The sequence below is a fragment of the Anoplophora glabripennis genome, unplaced genomic scaffold, assembly GCF_000390285.2.
Source record: "Anoplophora glabripennis isolate ALB-LARVAE unplaced genomic scaffold, Agla_2.0 scaffold869, whole genome shotgun sequence".
Classification (NCBI taxonomy): domain Eukaryota; kingdom Metazoa; phylum Arthropoda; class Insecta; order Coleoptera; family Cerambycidae; genus Anoplophora; species Anoplophora glabripennis.
Genome location: NW_019416948.1, coordinates 133,975 through 157,741, shown reverse-complemented (window position 1 = coordinate 157,741; position 23,767 = coordinate 133,975). Strand labels below are relative to the sequence as shown.

The 23,767-nt window shown below is 32.6% G+C and overlaps 1 protein-coding gene across 1 annotated transcript in view; it reads left to right on the top strand.

The window, feature by feature from the left end:
• The first annotated feature begins 868 nt into the window (after nucleotides 1-868).
• LOC108913836 (organic cation transporter protein-like) overlaps nucleotides 869-23,767 on the top strand; it is a 36,499-nt gene continuing 13,600 nt past the window's right edge. Inside the window, exons 1-6 of the mRNA XM_018719476.1 lie at nucleotides 869-960; nucleotides 11,090-11,300; nucleotides 11,355-11,461; nucleotides 17,064-17,218; nucleotides 17,274-17,891; nucleotides 22,949-23,130. Of these exons, the coding sequence (XP_018574992.1) occupies nucleotides 869-960; nucleotides 11,090-11,300; nucleotides 11,355-11,461; nucleotides 17,064-17,218; nucleotides 17,274-17,891; nucleotides 22,949-23,130 (1,365 nt within the window). The remainder of the gene's footprint in view (nucleotides 961-11,089; nucleotides 11,301-11,354; nucleotides 11,462-17,063; nucleotides 17,219-17,273; nucleotides 17,892-22,948; nucleotides 23,131-23,767) is intronic.

The window sequence follows — 23,767 nt, the reverse complement described above, 5'->3', positions numbered from 1 at the left end:
TTTAAAAAAAATTTTTTTTTCGTTATTTTATCATTTTCTAGGTTGAAAAAAATCTCGATTCTGAAAATTTCAAATCGATATTTTAATTTCTAAAGGTCACTCATAATTATTTTAACGTTAAAAGTAGTGTACCTAAATGTTTTTGAGCGACCCCTAAAAATAAATATCAACGAACTAATAATTTTTTTTATTGAAGTTGATGAACAAAAGAATAGAAATAAATCACGAGACACCTAAAAAATTTCTCGAGGCAAAAATTTACTACCGCAGTGTGAGTATCAAATATTTTTAATTTTTTAATTTTTTAAAATTTAAGTGTCTCGTAATTTATTCTATTCTTTTTTTCATCAAATTCAATAAAAAAATTATTAGTTCGTTGATATTTATTTTTAGAGGTCGCTCGAATACATAGGTACACTACTTTGAAAGTTAAAATAATTATGAATGATCTTTAAAAATTAAAATATCGATTTGAAATATTCAGAATCGAGATTTTTTTCAACTTAGAAAATGATAAAATAACGAGAAAAAAAATTAAAAGAAAAATTCAATTTTTGACGATTTTAGAAATTTTTAAAAATCTTGAGCGACCTCTAAAAATTTTTTTTTGAGCTGATTTTTTGAGAGGGCTCTTAAAACATGATAAACTATCATATTTTCATAAGATACATGAAAAAAAAATATTCGTTTTTTTTTGGGCCACCCTATTCTACATCTTAAAAAAAAAATCCGGTTAAAATTGCACAATAAATTTTACAGGTTAGCAAAAACAAATGGGTCACACTGTATGTACCTGGTAGACGCCAATTACAGACTGGTCACGGAGAAGCTTTTGCAGAATCATCACTGAAGATGCTGACAGTGAATAATGGCTAAACGTTTGGAAGAATGGGATGCTACCAGTTACAAAGGCCACCATTGTCTCAAAGACCCACCATTGTCTGGGGAACGGTTCCATCTGTAGAGGTCTAACAACCAACAACAAGAACCGAAGGGCGAGCTTAAGAGTTTTGATACTGGGTCCGCCCTCACAGAGCCTAGGCCAAGAACAATAAGGGCAGGTCAGAGATTTCTAGTTAACGCTAAGGAAACGCAAGGTAACTGGCAGCCAGCAACACGGCATAACAATCCGATAAACCATCACGGGTCGTGAATACCTTAAAACCACTTTTTAATTAGATTTTACTGCGAAAATTAGGTTTAAAGTTGTTAATCTGCACGTCTGTCTGCATATCTTCAACTTCTATGCTCTTCGGATATCGCTCATTAATTTTAAAGCATTCGAAATATGTATATCGCCGCATTAAACGTAACGATACCTCCCACGCCATATAATCTCCGTACTAATATTTACAAATGTGCCTCTCCTACCTGTGTAGCTCGAATTGATTTTCGCGGCCTTGGAGGCTTTTATATCAATGCACGACATTACCTAAGCCGGCTGAATGAAAAGGGGATACAGATTATCCTTGGAAAAAAATTTGTCGAGTTCTCATTTCCATAATTCACATCAACGTATTATATAAGCCTGATGTACTAATGAGACGGTTTTCCTTTTCCTCGCTGGGAATTTGCGTCGAAAATACACACAATTTAGAAATAAATAACTTTCCAATTAATTATCTTCGTTTCGTCTTTCGTTCTGCGTAGAAGAGGAATAATGATGAAAAATAATAAATAAGTTTAACAAGCAGATGATAAATGAATGGGTATACTAAAATAAAAATATAAATTCGGGAAAATTATCAGCAGTCTGTATTCATATATTTTGAACAAAGTTCTTCCAATGACAAACTAGAGTAAAAAGTAAATACCACGCCACTTTTACAAAAATCTGTTTTTCAGCTACAAATAATTTATTCTTTTTCACATTCACATTGAATGAACTTTTACCAAAGCAAAAGGCTTTTGGTATTAAGTGTCCGTCGCGCGCTTAAAATCAACCCATATTTTGCCCTCGGCTCATAACACTTATTTGGAAAACGAATAAACATAGCGGCTCGATTAAAAAAACAATCGAAAGACAAAGTTATTTCCTAAGACTGCTGTATAATTGTTTTTCCAAATTATTTTTTTATTGTTTAAATTTAAATAGTAAACTGTGCATGAAATTGTCATATTTATTTACCCAAAAATAAAGGCTTAAATAAAAAATTGCTTACACGAGGAAAGTGGGTATATGTTTTAGCTTTGCAATGATACCAAAATTATATCGATTTGATAAAAATTACTCAAAATTCTATGCTAAATCAAACCACGTGTATTTTACCATAGACATTTGCTTCTCTGCAGACCGCTACTGGAAGAGAACAGCAGTTTTAAATTTCCGAATTGCCGATCGAGGACACCACCAAGAATTTTAGGAATACTCAAATGCAGCGGCCCGCATAGTTAGGTTATTTAATCACAATTTCGTTAATTAGCTAATGATATTTAAACAGCTTGAATATAACTTTTTTAATATTTGATGATGAAGATGATAAATTTATTTAATATACAAAGTGAGTTATTAGTACGTCGCAGAATGTAGGTACAGGGTATTGCGTTAAAAACATATTCAGAATTATCAAACATTTCGTCCTGTATTTTTTCTTTCAATACTTGTAAATTTTGAGGTTGTGTAAAAGCGTACTTATCTTATTAACTTCGACGTCACCTGTTACATGAGTGTTGTATAATAATGAAAAAGTAATATTAACGGTCGGTAGAAGGAAGCGCAAAAAAAGCAAACGACTAGATGGGGCAATTCTGGAAGGAAGCCTAGAGTTGAGGTGAGAACAGTGTGCAGATAGGTAGCCAGACGATCGGCGGACAGTGTGGCAAAGTAGTGGAAAATTAAGTGTTTAACCGGTATTAATTACCAGGTAATATCCTTTAAGGACTTTGTTGTTAATTGTTCTATGTAATCTTATGATTGTGATGTTTATAGATGTTTCTTGATAATAATTCTTTGTATGTTTAGCTTCCATTGCTTTATGCTCAAGGGCATATATTTTTCTAAGGTAAAATTGTTATAATTATTATTCTTAAAGATTGCTCATTATTTATTTCATGTTAAAATATATACATATTGTGGTAACTGCCAGACATTACAATAACGACTTCTTTGTTTCACATCTAACTTGATTTTGTCATGATTACGTTGTTCGAAAAACATAGATGTTTCATGATAATAATTCTGTGTATGTTTGGCCTTCATTGTTTTATGCTTAGGGGCGTATGTTTTTCTAACGTAAAATTGTTACAATCATTATTATAGATTGTTTATTATTTATTATATGTTAAAATGTATGTACATTATCTCACTTTATGTCAAGAAGCATATAAGGGCCTTGTTGAATTCACTAACATTTTCGCCCGTGAGAAACGAATCTGAAAAAAAAAAGAATAATTAAATACAAAAAAAAAGAATTGCTAAGAGATCTTCCGAAATCTCAACTATAGCTGAATTGCTTCCCGCCTGGACTCCAGTACCTTCCGGCCCTGCCGGCTAACTAACACCAAACCTCTTCAGTTTTACTTGGAAGTGTGAATGTCTAATATGAGTGAGATGACATTTAGTGACGCATTTAATGGGACAAGTCTTAATTATCATTAGCAAAGGTTCTTAATGTATCCCTTTTGGTTAGCGGTTGTTTTACATGCATATTTGGGTGGTAAGAGCAACGATCGTGGGTTTCTCTGCCGTGCTCTTTCCCCGCAGGAGCTCTAGGCGAGCCTGGCACTCTCATTTTATATTAAATGGTTGTTAATGTTTTTGTTGTTCTTTCTATTTGTCACATGTTTAATTTGAAGACTGTTGTATGTAAATAATAAAGTTAAGTGTATTTACTCTGCTTTTGTTTTATAAAATTAAATCATACATCCCCTCTTTAAAGTTAGTAGCCAGCGCCTTCCGGTCAATTAAGAATAGATGTATACAACGTAGGTATTCCTTATGACGATCACATATTTTTGGCCACAACTACGTTTATATTATTTTTTTCTATCGAACCTAGGGTTGTTATACTACAAGGTCTTTAATAATATATTTTGTTGAAGTGTTCCCACAAAAATATGTCTAAAGGACTGAGATCGGGGCTGTTTTCTGACCATCTAAAATTTCTAATAATATTTTTTATGTTGTTCGTTGGCGGGATTCGTCCTCCAAAATAAATTTGCCGATATTCCTGAAGAATCTTTACACATTATTGTTATTTGAATAATAGATTTTAATTATGTTTTACTTTTCATCATCAGAATAACCCATTTTAATTTTTTTAAATTAAAATGCGTTATTCTGATAATGATAAATCTTATGTATTTTTAAAGGAAGGTTCGTTTCTGTCATTTTTATGATTGTGTGCGAGAGAGATAGAGTTATTGTGCACGACAGAGATAGAGTTACTTTGTCCTCGAAGGACCAACAATGTTTTGTGGTTGATGATTGAGTGGACTGTATCTTTTTTTAATGGTATATTTTTTGGATGAACAACTTGACAAGACGTTATATCTATTTTCTTTTGACTTATTTTTTTTTATTACAAAGTGACACATTAAGGCCTACTTGTTTCGGCTCAACAGAGGGCTTATCTTTCTCTCTCTGCTGTCTTCGGGAGTCTCTGGGGCTTCCCCAGAATCTTCAGGATACACATCGAGCTATGACGTCACAACGTATGAAAAAAAGAAACGGTTTTTGCTTGTACCTTGGGAATGCCACGAAGTATAAAAAATTTGTCATGGTTCTGATTGCTGATCGAGTGAAAAACGTCCAAAGTCCGATAGTCGAAAAAAAATCGGGACCAACGGTGTGTGACATCGTAGAATCAAAAAATGTTTGCAACTCGAAAACGGTGCGTTGAATCGAAAAAATAATTGAAAAATTCTCCCCACACCCTTCGTCCTAATTGTCCCTTCTGCGTTGAATGCAAAAATGTCCGAGGTCCGGATGTCGAAAATCTTCCCCACACCCCTAGTTTTGATTGTCCGTATGCAAAATGTCCGAAGTTCGAATGTCGAAAATAAATTTTGGAAACAAGAGATGTGTGACGTCATATAGTAAAAAGGCAGTATAACTCGGAAACGGTGCGTTGAATCGAAAAAATTATTGAAAAAATCTCCCCACATCCCTGGTTCTGTATGTCCCTTCTGCGTTGAATGCAAAAGGTCCGAAGTCCGTAGGTCGAAAAACAAAAAAGTTAGTCAAAAATTGCAACAGCAGTAGCGAATGTGTTATCTTCTCTCTCATTGATTGATGATTTGTCGTTTTTTTTTTAATAAATTTCGTATCAACCACCCCTTGAGGTTTCAACAGTTTTATTAAATAAAAAATTAAGGTAGGTACTATTCTTAAGAAAATTTTAAATTTTTAAATTTTTTTGAAATAAATAATTAATTAGGTAAATTATGTGTTGATCCAACATATTCAAAATTGTCTATTGGGAAATGCGATACAAAAGGTAAATGTTAAATGTATCAAAAATGCCCGACTAACGTTGCGATAGTCGTACCGATCAGAAATTGATAAAATTTTTGTACGATCGTACAACTTATCCACTAACGTTGCAATTTTACATTCAATTCGTTTCTGAGTTAGTACAAGTTTTGATTTATGACAAATAAAATCTCAAATATTTTGAAAAGACAAAACATGTGCATAATCTTAGCTGGAACAGTAGCTTCAGTTTTGCATAAAAGCAAAAATAAAAAGAGAAGAAGCATTAAAAGATGAAATTGACGTCCGCTGGATGTCCGTCATTCAATTTTGCGTTGCTACGAAAATTGTTTGTACAACTTCAACACTAACGGTACAATAATTATTATATTAATTCGAAATTTATATAATTATTGAAGTAAAAACTGTAACGCTAATGATTCGTTTAAATCAATCTAAATATTCTAAATACGTCCACCGTAAAATCATGGTATTCTCCGTCTCCAAGAAGTGTATAGAGAACAGATTTTTAAGATTCCAAAGATGCATAGAGACTATTGAAGACCAGGTTTTTGAAGCTTTATAAATTTTACGATGCATTCCAAATCTTTTCAAATCAGTTCTCTGAACCTGAATAAAATGTAAGTTAAATATTTACCCGCCGTCTGTAATTAACAATTTCATTCAATTCAGGTCTCTGTTTATGTTGTGGCATGATTGTCAGTAAGGGAAGGTATATTTATCCCTTTAATGTGTTTTAACTATCTACTGTGTAAACAACGAATATTTCAATACGTTTACTCCAAGTTCAGAGCATATATGAACTTCAACGAAAGTGAAGGAAACTTTGACAATTCCCTCCGTCTGATCAAACTCGATGTAGAACAAATTTCAGAGGAATGCATAACATGGGGAGATATGAATGTGATATTGGAGTTGGAGATCGTAGATCCAATAAAATATGCAATCATTATAAACTCAAATATTGACTGCTGCTTGTCATACTATTGTTCTGTAGTGTAAAATTCAAGAAGTTGTGGTTCTGATGCGGACATTTGTTCAATTATTTACACTTAAACTAAACCAACGGATACATTTATTTATATATTTTAATCCATAATATAGTCGTGGAAAGATGATTTAGAAATGTTATGAAAAATATAACTGTTGTAAAATTTCTCGTTCAGACATCAATTATTATTGATTTACGATATCCTTATAGAAACATTAGATCTATTCAGCGCAAAACGACAGTAATAAGTATTTCACCGAATATAGAATAGTACACTAGCGATTCCTAAAAAAATTTACTATTGTAGGTATTCAAGAGTTTATTGTTGACGTCTCTCATCAAAAATCAATTGTACGAGGAAGGTAATGCTTCAACATCTACAAGAAATAGCGGATATTGAAAATATGGTACAGCCAACATATTCCTCTAATATTAAAGAAAAAACTCCATCCTACTATTGCCGATTTCAAAGGAATTACCAGTAACTACCGATAGTAAATAGTATTTACCATAGTCATTTGGTTAAAAACGTTAAATTCGTCATCATGAACTATGGTACGAAATGCCTAAAAGGTATGGCCAAACATAAAAATTCATTCCAAATTGTACAAAAGTGGGTATACTGTGGTTTTTGATCTAACTTATTACGAATTTGATATTAAAATTGAAAAATTCAAAATGGCGGATCCAATATGGCGGATTAAATTTAAAAATAGTCGAATAAACTGAAAAAAAATAGGTTTTTCCTGTTTTTTGACAACACTGATTACGAATTTTATAATGAAACTGAAAAATTTTAAATGGCTGATCTAATATGGTGGATGAAATTTAACAAAAGTGGAATAAACTAACGGAAGTGGATATATTGGGGTTTTTAACAGCACTGATTATGCGAAAATTCAATTTATTATAAAGCAGAAAAATTATAAATCTTAAAAATTCGTCATTTGATCATGTTATTCTGTTGAATATTCATCACTTTCATCCGAGTCACCGCAGGAATTGTCATCTTCGTCAAAATCTGAAATACTGTCTGGTAAACATCTTGCATCGTCAGTCAGTTATTTAATTTGCTTCTGTCTCCTCGCAAAGTAGAAATATATGGATCTTCGTTTGTTTGAAAATCAATTACTTATGTCCACAGGCTATTAATTAATAAATTAATTATTTTTAATAAGTTACTTATTGATTAATAATATTTTAATTTTAATTTAATTAACTTTTAATAATATTTCATTTAAGTTATTTATTAATTAATAAATTTATTATTCTTAAACAGACATTTCTGCATTACAGACATACCTACATATTATAATTTCCCTTATTTTATGATTCATATGAAATAAATGGAATTAATCAATTAATTTATTACTTGATTAAATCATCAGTTAATCATTACTTCATTAATCATTAAAAAATAATTGACAAAATTAGATTCCTGAATAGCCCAACTATCCCTATTACCAACCTGATACTTAAAAAATTCATTTTTGGACACCTTTTAGATATTTCGTACCATAGTGTGACGTCATGAAAAAGCCCTTTGTGATGTCATGAGTTTGAAATTTTATAACCGGCAAATACTCAAGTCGGAAGCTCAATTATTGTTCTCTGTCTCTCTTGCTCGTTTATGCAAATGTCAATTTTTGATATAATCATAACCTCATATGTATTTTCATTTTGCGTTTGTTCAACACTTTTATAATTTTAGTATATCTATAAGCTCATTTTTTAAGTATGGATGGAAAAGAAAAATATCTAATATGTGTTAATATAGAAGGTCAAGATATGCAAATTGAGGTTCCAGATATGGACACGGAATGTTTGCTTCTTAATGGCAAGTGAAAATGCATTTATAACTGCATTCAGTTCATAAGCATATGATAGCCATACTATTATCACACAGATTATGGAGCTGCTTGTAATTATGTGAAATATCTAGAAAAAGAAGAAACCGAAATGCGTGTGACTGGATATCAACACCTTTGACATCAGCAGTTTGTTAAACAGTGAAAGAGAAAGACAATTATGAAATATTGTGGACAAAGAAGCGACTAACAGAGAAACATCCATTTTTTGAAGAGGTAGTAAAGATAAACATAATCTAAGATATCTTCTCGTGAAATTTCGTTTCTGGGGATTTTTTGGGATTCATCGACGATTTCGTCATATCTTTTAGAAGGCGCCACAAGCAACCATTAGGACGCATTTAAACTGACAAAACTTTTTTGTGCCACGGTGTATTTCACTTTGGACTGGAAAAATCTTTTCTCTCAACTATTCTGCTTAAAAAAGATATGCTTTGCTATTATCTTTAAAGCCAACCGTTTTCAACAAAAAGGCATTTAAATTTGTAAATGCGCAAAAAAAATGTTTAAAAGTTATTTTCAGAAACTCTTTAATCAGTATTATTTCAGTGTTGAAGAACCGGTCAATGGCTATTGCTAATACTAGCAAATACAATTGATAATTTACAAATAAATTAACTCATCTGTAATTATAAATATAATGACAAAATAATAGATTAGTGTCAAATAAAAAATTAGTTGCTATTAGAGGTTTTTAATACGTCTCTATCTTAATTACGAAGTTACGAGGGTATTTTAGCTGATTAATTATAATTTAATCCAATTTTCACCCCCTAAGACGATTGTGGCAAAATTTTTGATAGCAAAGCGTTGTTCTACGTTGTACTAGTAATATTATGTCACAATTTGGTTAAAGCATCGATCTTAATTACAAAGTTACGTGGGGACATTAGCCATCCACGAAAGTTGAAAAGGCTTAAAGCTGATTAATTCTAAACTAATTAATTTTTCGCTTCCCGGAACGGTTGTGGCAGAATTTTCGATAGCATAGCGTCCGTCAAATTTGAAGCTGGAAAAACAATCTTGCGGAAAATGACAGATAATATGTAGTTTAATCGTGCGCAAGATGGTTTCTGTCCGATGCATAGTTTTTGCACAATTGTATTATAAACAAATTAGGATCTTTTTTGCACAGCGTTGCGATTTATCAAAAATGGCCCGATTTAAATTCTCAAAATGGTATTTGAAAGTAGACGACAAAATCTCCAATTTGTATATCTAGGATTTTTGCCTGGGTTATGCTAAAAATGCCCTTGAAAGTTGCCCGAAACGATCAAAAGTACACTCCACGCGGTAGTGGGGGAAGCAGCGAGCGGAGGAGTGTGGCTCGAGTGTACCTTCGATCGTTTCGGTCGACTTTCAAGGGCATTTTTAGCATATTTCCCATCACCCAGGCGAAAATCCTAGATATACAAATTGGAGATTTTGTCGTCTACTTTCAGATATCGTATCAAGAATTGAAATCGGACCATTTTTGATAAATCGCCACGCTGTGCAAAAGTGCAAAAAAGACCTTAATTTGTTTATAATGCAATTACTACACTACACTAATGTAAACTACATATTATTATCCGTAATTTTCTGACGGAGTTGAAAAAAGGTCTATTTTAGAGGTTTTCCGAATTTTCTCTGTAAAAAACGAACCGATCGGGTCGCACAAAAAACCATGTTATAGATTTTTTATTCTCTACAAAAGTCCTACTGAGAGTAAGACGATTCCATCATTATTTTTCGAGATATTATAAAAAAAAACAAATAAATGTAATTTTTTGCAGTTTTTATTGTTTAAAAAAAATTATTCACGACTTTGCTAGGGAAATCAATTGGGTTTTCATTTACTAAGTATTTTTCAGAAGGTAATACGTGAAATTTGCTGTAATATTTAAGTGTGCCAAAAAATCTCTATTGGTTGGCCTAATACTTCAACCTAATCTCAAACTCTAATAAAAATTTAAAATGTTTTAGACAAACTAAATTTGAGAATATTCCCACGAACTTAACAAAGAAAAAACCTGTTTGAGCAGACAACTTTGATACGGACGTTGTAGGACTTTGATTTATTTGTTGTGTCCATTACCGAAGACATTTTCTGTAAGTACAGTTGGTCTATCCGTAGATTTTCCTTTGCAAATGCAGTGTTTAGTTTTAAATCTTTTGATAATAGCACATTTCGGTTTAAGAAAATGTCATAATCAATGTTTGCGACTGGAAATTCTATCGTAAATTGTTCGATACAGGATTGTAAAAGATGTGTCCATGGCCCGTCTTCATTTCGAGTTTCAAACAAAATTACTGGCCACGTGGCTTGTAATCATTTATGAAAACTCTGTACATGGTGCTAACAATGTCATATCAAATTTTTGTTAACGAATCTACCTTGATTACGAAGTTACAGGGTGTACATTACTTATCCACGAAAGCTGAATAAGTCCCGTCAACAGTAAATCCATTATGATCAAGTTTTCACCGCATGAGATGCCGGTTTTAACAGAAAAGTATTGTTCTACATAGTCTAGCAATGTCGTGCTAAATTTTGGTTAACTCATCAATCTCCATTACGAAGTTACAGGGAGTATTTTAGTCATCCACGAAAATTGAATAGACCCAATCCCTTAGTAATTCCGTTGCGATTGGTCGTCAATATAAGAATAAACATTTACACCTTGTTTCTGTCTGAAAGTCGAACGCGGTCACGTGACACGAACACCCGGTCACAGTTGTTTATTTAGGAGGGAAAGCGATCCAGCGAAAAGTAATTAAAAGTCGAAACGCCCCTGACACACTCCTTTGTTCCAGATGTTACATCCCAGAATGTGAAACGTACCCCGAAACGACGTACAACCCCAAGTGGCTTGTTGAATTCGTTCCCTATAAAGAAGAATCTCCCAGTCGCTGCACACGTTACGCCCCGCCAAACAATACTTGTGCCGCCGCGGCCTCCAAGAATAAGACAGTCAAGTGTGACACGTTTGTATATCAAAGGCGGGAAACCACCATTGTGCGAGACGTAAGTTTTTTTGCGTTTTGTTTCCCGGCGACGACTGAGATTAAGTACTTGTAGTTCAACGTCACGTGTGAGGAGAACCTGTGGAAGCTAACAATAATTGGGACGATAAATGTGGTGGGGGAACTCGTCTGCCTGAGTTATTCTGGGTTTATTTCAGATAAGTATGTCACTTTTGACTTAATACCTTCGGAAAACTCAGTTATTTCCATTATTCAATTTACTGCTGTTCATAACAGCTTAAAGCGTTAGCTTAATATAATCATTTTATAGCATTGCTGGGTATGAATCCAGTAAAAGTATTCGATCCACGAACAGAGAATACTTAAAAAAGTAGTATGCAGTAGTTAAAGCTGCTCTGCAGTCATTATATACAGGGTGGTCCTTAACTAATTGTACATAGAAGTATGGTAGATTTGTGACTTTAAAATATTACGATTTGAGCCAACTTGCCTTAATAAAATATTGATAATAAGAAAGATACCGGGTGTTAAAAGTGAAATTTCTAAATTTATTTTTCGCAATAACTTAAACATTTTTGGACATTTATACAAAAAAATTGTATCTGGGTTTTTTTTGGTATGAGAAATCATAATTTAGTATCTAATTTAATGTATCTTTTAGAGGGCGCCACATAAGCCACATGTGTGACATAAATGTACGCTAAACTTTTTTGCCCATCAAGGTAGCGCGCTTTTGGGAAAAAATATTAAAGGCACGGCATTGTAAGAACAAAAATGTATACTTGTTAACAGCCTCTAAACTTAACGGTTTTCGAGGTAAACGAATTTTAAAAATCGGCTGCATAATTCTTCTTTAATTCATTACGAGAAATATTAACGTAGAAGTCGTATACGCTTATCATGGTTTTACATCAACAGGATGAATATTAACGTAACGTAGGAGTTGACATCAAAAATTTAAAAATTTTAAAAATATTAAAAATTAAATAAAAGCAGTTAAATTATAAGTTTAATAATCATAATTAGAAACGAATTTTACACATATTAAAAAAAAGAAAAAACTATTGTAAGCTAACTATTATTATAAATTTAATTATGTCAAAGTATGTCCACCATTCCCTTCGATGCATTTATCCATACGTTCCATAAAAGATGTCCTCATAATAAATAACGTGATTGGTCTAAATGAAACTGCAGTTGCATTTATTTCTTCCCAATGTTGGTTGCGAGTATTTATGGGACTTTTAAAAACAAGATGTTTTGTTGCGCCCCATACGCCAAAATCGAGAGGATTAAAGTCTGAGCTACGTGCTGGCCATGGGAAATGACTACCACGACCAATTCAGCGTTCAGGAAAGTTGGTATGTAAATATGTTCTGACTTCTCTCATATAATGAGGAGGTGCACCATCTTGTATAATCCACATATTTTGCATGAAATTTAGTGGTAATTCTTCCAAAAGATCAATGAAGTATTTTTGTAAAAAGTAGTTCTCACCATTCAAAGTACACGGGAAATCGTATGGCCCTAAAAAATGATCCCACACCATACATTTATTTTGAATTCGTGTTGAAAATGTCTTTCTCTTTTAAAATGAGGATTTTCAATGTCCCAGATATGATTATTTCTTAAATTAAAAATAACACGGCGACTAAATGTTGCCTCGTCCGTAAATAATATTCTATTAATAAAGGTAGTGGGGTCAAGATTTTGCCTATTTCGGATATCACTTGCAAATTGGTATCTTAATGATAGATCTGCTGGCAATAAATTTGCACAGGCGCAAAATGATAGGGGTGATATTTATCGAGGTTTAGTCTTTTTAAAACTGAAGTTTTACTGATTCCTAAAGCTGAAGATAACCTTCATGTACTAACTTGAAGATCATCTGCAACGTGAACCAATTTCATCTTCTTGATCAGGCGTAATGATTCTCGGTCAACCTAAATTATCACGTTTAGGACGAAATGAACCACTTTCGCCTAAAATTCCTAAATAGATTTTCAAATGTTTGGTGATTAGGTTGCAGCCTGTTTGGATATCTTCTGAAATATTCTCATTTCGCAGCACCTCCGTTGAAATATTGCAGTAAATTGTAACCATATCTCTCATTTCTGTAATAGAAAAATTATTGTCTCAGCATTTTCTGTTATTCGATTTTTAAAATTTAATTATCTCGAAAACCGTTAAGTTTAAAGGTTGTTAACAGGTATACTTTTTGTTCATACAATGCCGTGCCTTTAATATTTTTTACCCAAAAGAGGGCTACCTTGATGGGCAAAAAAGTTTAGCGTACATTTATGCCACACATGTGGCTTATGTGGCGCCCTTTAAAAGGTACATTAAATTAGATACCAAATTATGATTTCTCATACCAAAAAAAAAACCCAGATACAAATTTTTTTGTATAAATGTCCAAAAAAGTTATTGCGAAAAATAAATTTTGAAATTTCACTTTTAACACCCTGTATCTTTCTTATTATCAATATTTTATTAAGCCAAGTTGGCTCAAATCGTAATATTTTAAAGTTACAAATCTATCATACTTCTATGTACAATTACATAGGGACCACCCTGTATATTGAGATGGATCAAATAGGAACATAAAATAAATAAGATAGATATAACACAAATCCAATTATAAAACAATGAATATTAATAAAATGAAGAAATGACAATTATTATTATTATTATAAAATAGCAAGATAAAATACAAATATTTTATTATATCATAAAATACAATTCATATAAACATTAAACAAATTTCACAGAAAATTTCATAATTTCAGCATAAAATGGAGATATTTAAATCCATGAAATGTAATTTGGTATTGTAAATTAGTTTTTAAAGCAAACTAAAAGTAAATTGATACACATCATAAAAACACTTAATTTAAATTTAAAACAAAAATGGAACCTGGAAAAGACAAAATGAAGCCTAAATCACAATGTAATTTCATAATTCAAAATTAATAAATGTCAATGTAGATACACAAATTCTATATTAGGATGACAAAATGTAATCTAAATAAAAAAACAACAATAATTCAGGAAAATATTAATAACAATTCTCTCATTAGAATGTAAAAACTGTAAATAGTAGATAAGAAAGTGAAAGTCGGTAAAGTGAAGTGAAAGAAAGCAAGAGAACGTTCTAAGAATATGAAGGGATGTGTAAGGAGCTTAAGAGATAGCTAGGGTCAAGAGAAAAACAAAATAAACGAGGGAATAAAAATTAGTTACAAAAAAAAATAAAGGTAAGGGAATCAAAATTGTGGAATTTAGAATTGTAATAAAGGAAACAATATCAAATTCATAGAGAAGACCTCCTGAGGCTAAGTTTGCTGAAATTGGATGTTTGATGACAAGAAATTCATGAATAGAAGTGGATACCATGTTCCCAGATACCTAAAAGTTTAAACAAAGGTTTACAAAAAAGTATTTCATTTATTAAAGCTGCTGTATAAATTCAGTAATAGAGAATTACAAATACAATTAAAGAATTGACAGATCTGAGCCAAATTGAGGTAGACTAAATACAGGGTGTCCGAAAATTTCACCGACAACGTTTGACTGCATATTCACAACGATAAATAAATACGATCTACGAAAAAAAGTTAAATAAAGACTATGGTTTTTGAGTTGCAGCTCTTCAAAGCTGTCAAAAATAAAACTAATTTAATTAATAACTTCATAGTCCTTTTACAGATCGCGTTAAAATTTGGCACTTTTATTTGGAGCATTATTGCGTAATATTTTTTAAAACTTTAGTCAAATCGATATACTGGGTCATAGTTTTCTCCCGTTACCTCTTCCTTTTAGCAGTCAGAACTGTTACACTGGTCGTATTTTTTTAAAGCGGGCAGCAACGTTGAAAAGGTCGTTTTATTTAAAAAAAAATATTATGTCTAGAGAAAATCGCCTACAGAAAGACATTTTTGAGAAAAATGCAGGTCTGTACGTTTCGGTTTATGTAGCAGTGTCACGGATTTAAAACTGAGTTCAGTAGGCGATGAAAACAAAATGTTGATTGCTGTGGCTATAAGGTAATGTCATTATTGTCGTGTCTCTTTAAGCTTCTCATCACGCTACACATGCAAATTATGAAGTGTCCGCAGTGTATCAAGACAATTAAACGGAGTTGTAAATTTTCATAATTTGCATGTGTGGAGTGATGAGAATCCTAAAGAAACACGTATACAATCACACTTGATAGCCACAGCTATCAACATCTTGTTTTTATCGCTTATTCAAAATATTAAAGTTTTAAACCGAAACACACCTGCAAATAATGCCATTTTTCTCAAGAATGGCTTTCTGTAGGCGATTTCCTCAAAAGACAATATTTTTTTTTTTTAATAAAACGACCTTTTTAATGTTACTGCCCACTTTACAAAAATACGATCACTGACCAATAATGGTTCAAATAAATGTACCAAATTTTAATGTGATCGGTAAAAGGGTTATAAACATAAAACATAAAACATAAAACATAAAACATAAAACATAAAACATAAAACATAAAACATAAAACACACCACAGAAATGAGACAACCCCCAAATCCAAAGCCAAAGGCTGTGCGGAAGGGGGCTACACTTGAAAAAACGCGGACAAACACCCATTATCCATCGACATTGCCAGTGCCGACACCGGGGATCGAACCCGGACCAGAGTAGGAAGCCTAGCCGAGAAATGCTTGCCACCGCACTCTCGACCGACTTAAATTAGTTTTATTTTTGACAACTTTGAAGGCTTGTAACTCAAAAACCTTCGTAGATCGTATTTATTTATCGTCGTGAATATGCCGTCAAACGTAGTCGGTGAAATTTGCGGACACCCTGTATAACAGATATATACAACCCGTTATACAATCAAATTTATACAATGGATTTAATATATTTCAATGTTAGTCAATGTTAATATATGAATTGTATAAGGTTGGTTAAAAAAAATTAATTTAGAGCATCGATTCATAGTTTAATTAAACATTGTTAGTTTGGATTACTGGTTATGATTGTTTTTATGGCTCCAAGAAATATTGAATTTGTTTACTGATAATTTTGAACAATATTTAACAGTAACTATACAGGTATAATTAGTTAGGTGGATTTCATTTTTGGCTTATATGACTATGATGTGCTATTAAATATATTGCGACAGAACTGACCCCTGGAGACAGGAGAATTTGAGCATTTGAGAGATAAGTATATTTTAGCTAGCTGAGTATACTATAAAACAAAGGACAAATTGAAATAATTTAATTTGATAATGTAAAATCAAATTATAGTTTATCTCATCATAATGAGAAATACATTAATTTAAAATTAAAATTTATTGAAACATAATTCAAATAAATTTATTCAATTTCAATTCAATAAAACAAGTTATAAGCTGATAATAAAAATTTAAATTTCATAAAAGTTTTACAATTATGATAATATGTAGGTACTCATTAAACCATCGTATGTTATTTTATTTGAGTCAATAAAGTCATTAATTTTCTATAATAAATCTATATTTACAATAATGATAACTATTTTCGAGGATAAGTATATTCACCGTGTATGTTATCTAAATAATTCACATAGATAATGCGTGCATATATACTCTATCAATAATTAATATAAATTCCACACACTCTCAAACAAAATTAATATTGTTTGATGCAGAATAATTGATTTAAATTTAATAAACTAACCAACGTACGCACATTGCTGCCTTGACTGAAAGAAAAAACCTACCTATTAAAATAACTTTAACATACATGAGCTTTCTGTTTTGTTTCGAAAAAAGTTCTTTCAGATATGGCCGGAAGGAAGTAATGATAGTAAGCGTTCTACTAAGCACGGCTGTAGGAATTTTAAGATCATTCTCCCCCAACTATTTTACCTACGCCTCTTTAGAGTTCCTAGATACTGCGTTAGGAGGAGGAATGTATGGAGCAGCTTTCATTCTAGGTGAATATTTCATCTCGTTCCTTTTGCTTATAAAATATTTTTATCCTATCTTCAGCTATGGAAATCGTGGGATCCAAGGAAAGGAACGTCGGCAACACTATCATAAGCTGTATATATGCCTTAGGTCAGGCCGTACTGGGCATAACAGCTTGGTTAACACTTTCCTGGCGAACGATGCTCAGAATCATTTATGCTCCAGGGATACTATCCCTTGTGTTTTTTTGGACAATCCCAGAATCGATAAGGTGGCTATTATCCATGAATATGACAAAAGAGGCTAAGGATGTTATGTTAGAAATAGCCAGAGCAAATAAGAAACAGATACCCCCTGAAACTCTTGAAAAGTTGATGCGTTTCAGGAAAATGGAACAAGAAGAATCGATAAGAGGTGAATCCTTCCTCGAATCAGTGAAATCAACTAGACTATTGATTAGGACCGTTCACTGTTCCTTCACTTGGATCTGCTGTACTTTTGTATACTACGGGTTGACTCTACACTCGGTGGCCATATCGGACAATGTTTATCTCAGTTTCATTTTCGCCACGGTGGTGGAGATACCCGGGTACGTCATTTATTTCTACGCAAACGAGAAGATCGGAAGGAGATTAATGATGTTTTTTACTCTGATATTAGCCGGCATCTCTTGTGTGGCGGTGGGGTTTATCCCAGAAGGTTTGTATAAGATTTTAATTACGTCTTAAATTTGTAAACGTCATTCTGCTTATGCGAGAAGATGAGGAACGATGGTGTTTAACTTAATTAAAAGCAGTTCTTTCACGACGACTACACAATGGAGTCGAGGATTGTATAGTTTGGATTGCGGGGCATTGAACTTGTGAAAGATAAGTAGGGATTAAGATGTCTCAAGTTGTGCTCATTAGCGAAATAAAAGTAGAGGAAAAGAGTTCAGAACAATAACGGGGGACAGATTTAGCAATGTTCCATCTTAATATTCATTTGGTTTCTTTATTAGTTTCTAATTCAATGTATTACCTTTGTTTTATCCCCTAAAATTAATTCATTTCAGTTATTGGTTTGTTAATTCTTTTAGATTTGGTTTTGCACGTCTGCTTCTGAAATTAACTAGCTACAATAATGTGTAAAGTCAATGTGACAATTTGATCCTTGAAACTGGCGTAAAACAGCATATTGTAAAAATAAAATAAACTGTAACTTTTGTTGAACTTATTCTTCACAGAAAGCACCTATCTACTGAATTTAAAATTATGATGTAAATTCGCACCAACTACTATGATTTTGATTGTAGGTAAATTAAACAAAAAAGTGTGTCTACAGTTAACAGAACAGCTTCGAAATTTAAAAGGTTGAATAAGCGGGTACCTACCTACTATTCTCAGACAAATACAATTAATGAAAATTTGTAGAATATGTACCCAGCCGTTATCATTTTTAGTTGAACAACCTACTACTAAAAAGATTACAAACGTATTCTAGCTACTGGTTGTCGTGGAAACGATTCGATTGTATCGTTTTTGGCAAGTGGGAGCTTGATACAAAAAATAGTTTTCTTCCACGGTCGGGAGTAGAAATCAGTTTCTATGACATCAAAATTAAAACAGAAGTAGTCGATTATTCCCAAGAGAGTATAATGCTCCCAAGGGAGTTTACATTATGGAGAACGTTTTTCATGCAAAAAAAAGATAACATTGAAATTATTTATTGACATTTAAATTAAATGTTACATTTGTACAATTTTCAAAATTAATATTAGAAGGAATATTACTTTCGCTTACATTTACAGTTTTTGTGATTGCGCTAGTAGTGGTACCTACTAAAACCTGATTAGCAATTTTATTATTTTCAATGGAGTTCTCGACATAACCCTCAGCGACTGTCGTGATATCCACACCAGCATCTGCCAGTAATGTCGCTGAAGATCTTCGTAAGCAGTGACCAGTATAACATGCAGCATCAGGTAATTTTAAATACGAAGCTACTACACTCGGAATTTTTCCCATGGTATTCTTGCCAACTGGCTGCGAACTACATTTTCCTGCTTTGTAGTACAAAAAAAGGCGCTTATGCTTGACGTGGGGAGGACGAAGGGACAGGTATTTTCGAAACATTTCAAGCATATTTCCCACATCGGTAACCACAAAGGTTCGTGGAATCTTTTGTCTTAGTGTTTGGAATTTTTACAATGAAGGAAGAGCCTACATCCTCAATATCATCTACAGTTAAATTGACTAGTTCATCAGTTCGACAAGCTCCGGCAATCCCCAGAATTAATCCAACCTATAAAAAATCATTAAATCATTAAGAATTCTTTGTCATCTGCACTTGATAGAAAACGGTCGATTTCACCCTTTGTCAATATTTTCGATTTTTTCGCTTGATATCCGTCACCGGTTCTTTTCAAAATTGCAATTAGCTTGGTGAATTTGCTTATATCTATGTTGTCGTAAATTATCAAGCATGACTTAACCATAGAATATTGCGCCCATAATGTGGAAGACTTGTAATTCTTTGCATTTTCACTGAAGTATGCCAACAAAACATTCTCGCTGTATACTTGAACATTTTTCTCGGCGCACCACTTTTTGAACCGATTGTAGGCTATATCGTATAAAGATCTTGACTTCGTAGGCAGCAAATTGCTTATTGCAATATTTGCAGCCTCCACAATCTCTTCCGACTCACAATTATTCATTGTGTACTAAACAAACATTAAACTAAACCAAACTAGCACCTTAATTTGACAATTCTTTTTGTTTGTTTATTTTGTAGTTATGACAATATCTCAACGACTATTAAATAAATGCTCAAATACGTACTTCATAATGACAAAATAAGTGTTTTTAAGTTAATGAGACCGTGGAAAAAATAGTATATACCATTCGGGAGAGATGCTATTTTGTCCTCGGTGCATTGTAGCCCTCGGGCTTCGCTCTCGGGCTTCAAATTGCACATCTGCCAAAATAACGCATTTCTCTCCCTTATAGTATAATGTACTATTATATTAACGCTTCTATAACTCAATTCAGACACAGGTATACATGGTTAGTCACTATAATCTGACAACTTATTGTGAATTTATTATTGAAATTACGAAAAAGTTTTTAATACAAAAGTTTTATCTTTTTTATGAATTTTTATAATACAGTATTAGAAAAAACAATTGAATCATGAGAATCACTAAATTAAAGAAAAAAATATGTTTTTAAATGGAACACCATATATATTAGTGCATACTTAGTTTCGTTAAATTTTTTTCTTTTCAAAAATATATAATATGTTACTGTTTAATTCAGGACTTTTCGACATTCCAGTTTAAAACTATTTTTGAAAAAACAAGAAGGTTTATGTCTGACGAATCGCAGTGGCTATGGACGACGCAAGCGGAAGAAACAACTTTGACAGAAGTTTATTTATCATCATTAATTTATTTCTTATGACAAAGTATTTTAACAAAGAAATAATGTTTAGTGAGAACGAAAAAGTTATCCGTTTATGTTACAAGAATAATAATAATGTGAATACGAGTATGCTCGTTTGCATCTCGGGTTTCCAATTCCATCTCGAGCTGCATTTTACGACATTGAGCGACGCTTTAGAGAAACAAAATCTCTTGGAAGACAGAAACGAAGAATTATTCCAAATGAAGAATTAGAACTAACTATATTACTATATTTTCAAGGTAAGCAAATATTCATTCGAGGTTTACCATGGTAAATTCAAATATTAAATTATTGTAGAAAAGCTACAAGAGTACACAGTAAATGCTTCAAGACAGTTAGAAATAAGCCAAAGTAAAATTATTAGAACGTTACATAAATATAAATACCGCCCCTATAAAACTTTGCCGGTCCAAAAAATCATCCAAAATAAAAAATTGCAGCGATTAGAGTACTCCAGAGAAATGCTGCGCTTGAAAAATGGCGACCTAAACTATTTTGAAAAGATTTTATGGACTGATGAGGCTGTAATAGGGAAATTCCAAGTCAAAGACGCACATCGGTTAATGTGTGTTGCGGTACGTATATTGAGAAATAAAATCATCGGCCCACTATTTTATGAAGATGCTTTGACTGGGGAAAGGTACCTGCATTTTCTTGAAAATCAAATAGAAAACAAATTGGAAGACCTGCCGCTGATCGACGATACCAATTTAATTTGGCCTAAAGACATAATTTTTCAATTGCCTATTTTCATCGGGCATAGCCTGCCTTGTTATAGAAACAATAATCTTTATAACTACTCAGATATTTAGAATTAATAAAAAAATGAAATATTGCAATTATCAAAAAAATTTCAAAATAAAGCCATAATTCTTTTTAAGGAAAAGATTGGTATAATAGTTTTACAATTTAATTTTGGAGAATGTTCTAGCACAACCTCACTATTTTAGCAATAACTTGAAAACGAAAAAAGATATCGACCTCCGGTTTGTGAATTTGTTTTCCATAATGAATGGTTTATCAAGCCATGAAAAAAAAACTATATCGTTGCATTTAATTTTGTTAGTAAACAGAGACAATTACAAAACTTTTCTCATTAGCGTCGTCTACCGTTGCGCAGGAAAATAATATTTTCATTCCTATATCATAAAAATAAATTTATTAATAGTTCTTTAAAATAAGCCATCGTTTATTGAAATCGATTAAGGCATTTAGAAGTTATGACAATTTAAAAATTTCAAGATAGCGTCCTTCATACTGACGTTGCTATGGTAATAACAAAAAAAAGTTCACCCAAAACCTGTGAAGGGTTTAACAGTGTATCTAAAAAATGTATTTGCAACTTAGGTTATATAAGCGAAATTTCGAAAAACCGACAATTTTCTGTAACAGTATAGCAGTTGCGCCCCCTAGCGGTGAAGTTACAAACTTGAAAATATTTTAATATAATTTCTTTTGGTCGTATTTGTTAATAGATTTTTTTTACCCCAATCGTAGCACGTCTAGTTTCATATATACAGCCGCTCGATGCCGTTAATGGATCTGCCTGTATATCCATGTGAGCTGGTTTCTGTGTACACTTTGATCTAGGGTCCATCTGGCTTTCTCTTAACAAGGACTTTAAGGAACAGCAAAGTGCCATTTTCTTCCATATCCATTATGAAGCTGATGTCCAAGTGTATACTTTTATTTTTTATGAATCTTTCTCTGTTGTTATATCCATGAGGCCAAATAGTAAATCTACCGTCAGCATAACTGAACTGGTTTATAGTTGCTGATTCCAGACCTTTCCTCTCGAAGGCTTTCATGTAGACATTTACCAAAGCTCCTTTAATTTATTTCCCAAGGAAGAAGAAGGTTCATGAAGTGCACACTTTAGCCAAGTCTACTAAATTTTCATCTTTGTGTTGGGTGATGACATGGCAACCAGGCTGGAAATTCACCATAATAATTTTGTAAAATCTTGAGTAGAACAAATTAATTAGTAAATATTTAGTAATTTTCGTGATGAAGTGAAGTCTGTCATATATAAATCGTACTACAAACTGTTATTGGTGCCCGATAGGAGATATACCTAATGCAAAACACCTCACGATATTGTTATTAGAGTTTTCAACCTAGCCTATATGATATAACGACGTCATCTGCTAGTCTATTTTCATTTTACGTATTAATTGTCTTATCTGCCTAGATAAATGTAATAACAACAATCCTCTGGAAGTAAATATGTTGCTTTGTAGATATTTCATACACATCTTTGTGCAACTAAACCTACTGTACATTGTAAACAGTTTCTGTTTCACTTTCCAGATTACTACTGGTTTAAATTATGCGCATTCCTAATTGGAAAATGCTGTTCAACAATTGGGTACACAGTCCTATACGTCTACACTACAGAGATGTTCCCCACGAATTCCAGACATACCACTTTTTCTATTTGTTCCATGTTCGGCCGGTTAGGATCAATGGTAGCACCCCAGGTGCCATTACTGGTAAGTAGTAATGAGAATTATCCACCATTAAAAATATCAGTGACATACAAAACAAAATGAAGGTGTAATTTTGTAAGCAAAAAAATCTTTTATCCACGACTATTGTATAATGTACCCATTATACGTCTGTTTGCTCGACCTTAATAATACCCATTAATCACGGCAGTGATTAATGAGTCATTAATCACTACTGTCAGATGCTTCCTTAATTTAGCTATAATATTATATTGTTCTGCTACAAACAATCCGTTTTTAAAATTTTATCGTGTAAACCACTAAATATTTTCAATTCAGTGCTGTACATATAAAAAAAAAATTAAAAAAGTGAATTTTCCTAGACCGGATTCGAACCCGGGACCCGCGGTTGGAAGGGAAAGAGCATCTACACTGAGCCATCAGCGACTTCATTTGTGCGAGTCGTATATCTGTTTCTTAACATACCATGTTTTTCGAAACATTTCAAAAAAAACTTCAACAAAAATATTTAGTAGTCGTGGATAAAGTATAGTATTCTACTCCCGTATAATGGGTATTATTCACTCGGTGATTTAGGCCACTCGCCTGCGGCTCGTGGCCGTAAACTTCACCTCGTGAATAATACCCATCATTATACGCTCGTTGAATAATATACTATTAT